The sequence below is a fragment of the Monodon monoceros genome, unplaced genomic scaffold, assembly GCF_005190385.1.
Source record: "Monodon monoceros isolate NGI ecotype Baffin Bay Population unplaced genomic scaffold, NGI_Narwhal_1 Super_Scaffold_19, whole genome shotgun sequence".
Lineage (NCBI taxonomy): Eukaryota > Metazoa > Chordata > Mammalia > Artiodactyla > Monodontidae > Monodon > Monodon monoceros.
In genome coordinates, this window is record NW_021703775.1 from 72,492,328 (window position 1) to 72,496,168 (window position 3,841).

Genomic DNA, 3,841 nt, shown 5'->3' on the forward strand with positions numbered 1-3,841 from the left:
AACAAACTTTTAAAGAATCAAAAATCTACAAAAGTTACAGAAAATTTTTTTTAAATGGCTACTTACCTTTCAAATGTTCTGATATTTTTTTCTTATTAACGTGCAATGCTTTTTCTGCTGTTCTCAAGTCCATTGTATTATTTTCCTGTACTCCACTTGGTAGTTTTTCAGAAATGTTTTCAATGCAATTGGTGTTATCATTCAAACCATTAGGTAGTTCCCAAAATGAAGCTGCTGCACATGTATCAAATGCAGTGGTACTTCAGGGATTATGTTTTCCACTACCAACCTTCTTCCTCAGTGTTAAATTTCTAGAATGTAATCTTTTACTAATATGGCTTTTCTTTAAGAGGTTCTTACAGACATCTTTCCTCTTTACAGTTTTCTGCCTTTTCAGCTTTTGCTTCTCAGTGCACATACAATTCATACTTTCTCTTTTGTAATAACTTTGATCTAACAATTGGCAAACAGGCTTACTCTTTGATTTATATTGGATTTTAGTAGATCCAGTAGCAGTAACTGCATTGAGATGATCTGAATCTTTAGAATAAATTGCAAGACCAGAGTCAACTAACATATCTGCCAAAGTATTTTTCTCATGAATGATATCTACCTTCAGTTTTGTTTCAAAACTGTATTCCCTAAACTGAAAAACTAAGCCTGGTTTACTCAGGAAATCTTGAAAAAAACTTTTGGCTTCTTCATTCCAATGCTTCCCTTTAGCAGGTAAGATACCATATAAGATGCAAGGATAACTTAGCCTCAGCAAATTCAGAAGTTCCTCAGGAACAACTTTAAGATTTTTTATATCTGAATAAAGTATGTAAACAGAAAATCCATAGTCAATCAATACAAGAAGACTGATCAGAGACTTAAGAAATTTCTACCCTATTCCACTGATCTTCCAATTCATATTTAACAAACAACTTAGAACCTGGAATTACGTGCTCTTGAGGCACTGTTTCTAAGTCTTCTGGTAGATCAGAAAGCAACATAAAGAGAGATTTCATTATGTCAAAGAAATCTTCTAACTGAACAAAGAAGTCTGATGGATCAGAAACAGCAGTGGCAATACCAGAATATTGCCCACCATTTTGGAGTTCTGACCAAGTAAATGATCTTATTGTACATGTGATACAGGAGTCTTAGATTCAACGTTGAAAATAACTTCTGAAGATCTAAATTTGTTTTCTTCAACATGAACTGTATTTAAATTTAAATATTCCAAAAGTAACAGGCCATCTATCAAAGTTTCTACTTCCCAGGCAGAGTCTAAATATTTCAGAAAAAGGATGTTTATTTCCAAATGAGCAACTAAGCACACAATGGACTCAAATGGCAATGTTCCTAAAATTTTCAAACCAAATCCATTTACAAGGCACAGCTTGTCTTGGAATATTTCTGCTTTCATTAATAAACACTTTGGTATTACATAAGGGCACTATTTCATACCTACCATGATCTACTAAAAAAACAAGCACTTTCTTATCAACACACTTTTTTCCTACTTTTGGTCGATACCACTTCAAAGTTTTTTTAGATTTTACCAAGCATTCTAAGCCTTTTTCAATATTTTCCATTGATGAAAGAGGGTTTTTTTACTCCTTTAGTAATTAATACTGTTAAATCTGATAAAATCTTTTTATTTTTAGATAACTTCACATAAAATATCCCACATTTTGCAACATAAAGTATTTCAGCCTTTTCAAGTTGTCCAGGTTTTAACTCTTCAAAAGGAATATTAACCAGTTGTTGGTAGGATGGTTGAAGGATCATAGAACCTTCATACTCATTTGATAGTCCTTCCTTCCTTTCTTTATCAATAGGGCTCACCTTTTGAGAAACAACCTTAGGGATTTGCAATACTGTTTTCTGTAGTTTTGAACATGCTGTCCATTTCAGTAGTTCATTAATGACACATTTTCATCACAAATTATATTTACTTCCCATTTCTGTTCATGCTTTTTCAAAAACTCACAAGAAACTGTTTTACTATTCTTGAATCAAAATAATCCACAGTTTTGCTGTACCATATTTCATCAGGCTCATTCCACTTTACTCCACTAAGGAAAGAATGAACTCCTAGCTGAGGAACAGTTAAGAATTCCTTCTTAATTTCATAAATTTTTGATGTGTTTACTACTCCAATGTTACCATAGTCAATAAATTCCACTTCAAAAGAATTTCCTGGTAAAATTTTCTTAAAATGGCATTGTCACCAGAGTATTCTGCAACTACAAGATCTCCCACCACAGGTTTGACTGATTTTCTCTCTTTCACTGTATTGGCTCTTCTTGCATTTAGAGCATCCGCTAGGCTCATGATTACATTTTCAGTCTCGGCAAGCTGAATATGGAAACTTGCTGGATTACTTATATTAGAAACATATTCTTTAACTTTGGCATTCAAGTAAATTTTGGGTTGAGGAAGGTCTTTAATCTGTGGTCTAGCATGATTATATGTGTTTTGTGAGGCTGCCTGATTTAATTCTCTGATAAAAGACTGTGATACAACCCTTACTGATTTCTGGTCCACATCACTTTCATCAAGAATATGTGCAGACCCAGGGGCAATTTTTACACCTTTATTTTTAAATCCATCATTCAAAGACTTCTTCACCTTGTTTTTTGACACAAGTTCAACTTTATAACAAACGGTTTCAAAAGCCTGCCATATATACTTTTGGGATTCATTAACTGATCTATTTTGCTTTCAGAATATGTTATTAGACTAGTTTTACTTATTGTACTATGGTGATAATTGTTTTCTATTTTGCCTTTCAAGGAAATAGCAAGTTTCTCATTTGTTTTAGGACGCTTTTCCACACATTGTGCTTGGTCACAATGTTTTTCTCCATAAGCATGAATCAACATTTTAATTTTCTGATTTATATGTTGATATCCATCATATAAGTCTACACCAAGCTGGCCATCTGGCTCCTTGGACAATATTACTGCCCTTAATGGTTTTCCCAAAAAATTATCTTCAAACCAGCTATTGATTTCTGCTGGAATATCTACATCTCTAAGATCTGACAAAAAACATTTAATAGCTTGCATAGGTGTAAACAGCAACTCTGATAACTCACCTGAAACATCCCTCAACATACTTTCTTCTACTAATTGCTTATTTCCAAAGTCCACAAAATATACCAGGAAGTCAGATAATGAACCTGTCGGCATCGCTAAAGCTCTATAAGGGAGACCATCCTCTACATACTTAGATATACACAATCTCATTTTACTAAAATCAGATTTGTGGCACTGACTGAGGTTACTAATCTCTGTGATTTTTGTTTCTGTCATCTCTAGGTCTTTATTATTTCTACTAAGTTGGCAATAAAACTTTTTGGGACTATATATGTGAGATATATATATTTCTTCCTCACTTCCAATTTTTATATTGAAGGAAGAATAACTGTAAAGACTAACTGAAGATGGAAATGGCTTTGATACTGTACTATACTGTGCAGAGCCGTGATTATTAAGAAATTCTCTTGCACTAGCAAATGGAGATTGTAACTCCACCAAATTACATAAACAGTTTGGATATATAAGAACTAAGGCATAGATGACACAAGTCAATAACCCTCTAAACGAAGAAATAAAATTCCCAAGGTCTCTGCATGCTTCTCTCGTCCAATTGAATACTTTACAACTAATGGCTTCAACTAAATGGTTAAGACTACATCTGAAGGCCTGACCTTCTAAAACAAGGAAACATGGTTTAAAAGCAGAAAAGTCTTTAATTAAAACTCTTTCCTGGTAACCATAATCAACAAGTACCACATCAAATTTTTTTTTTTTTTTTTTTTTTTTTTTTGGTACCCGGGCCTCTCACT

At 33.3% G+C, this 3,841-nt stretch overlaps 1 protein-coding gene across 1 annotated transcript in view; it reads right to left on the minus strand.

Annotated features, from left to right (window-relative positions):
• Window positions 1-262: 262 nt before the first annotated feature.
• Window positions 263-3,841, minus strand: part of TDRD15 (tudor domain containing 15) — a 6,383-nt gene continuing 2,804 nt past the window's right edge. The window contains 9 exon segments of the mRNA XM_029231635.1: window positions 263-857; window positions 859-1,132; window positions 1,135-1,330; window positions 1,332-1,605; window positions 1,607-1,925; window positions 1,928-1,993; window positions 1,996-2,205; window positions 2,208-2,654; window positions 2,657-3,793. Of these exon segments, the coding sequence (XP_029087468.1) occupies window positions 263-857; window positions 859-1,132; window positions 1,135-1,330; window positions 1,332-1,605; window positions 1,607-1,925; window positions 1,928-1,993; window positions 1,996-2,205; window positions 2,208-2,654; window positions 2,657-3,793 (3,518 nt within the window).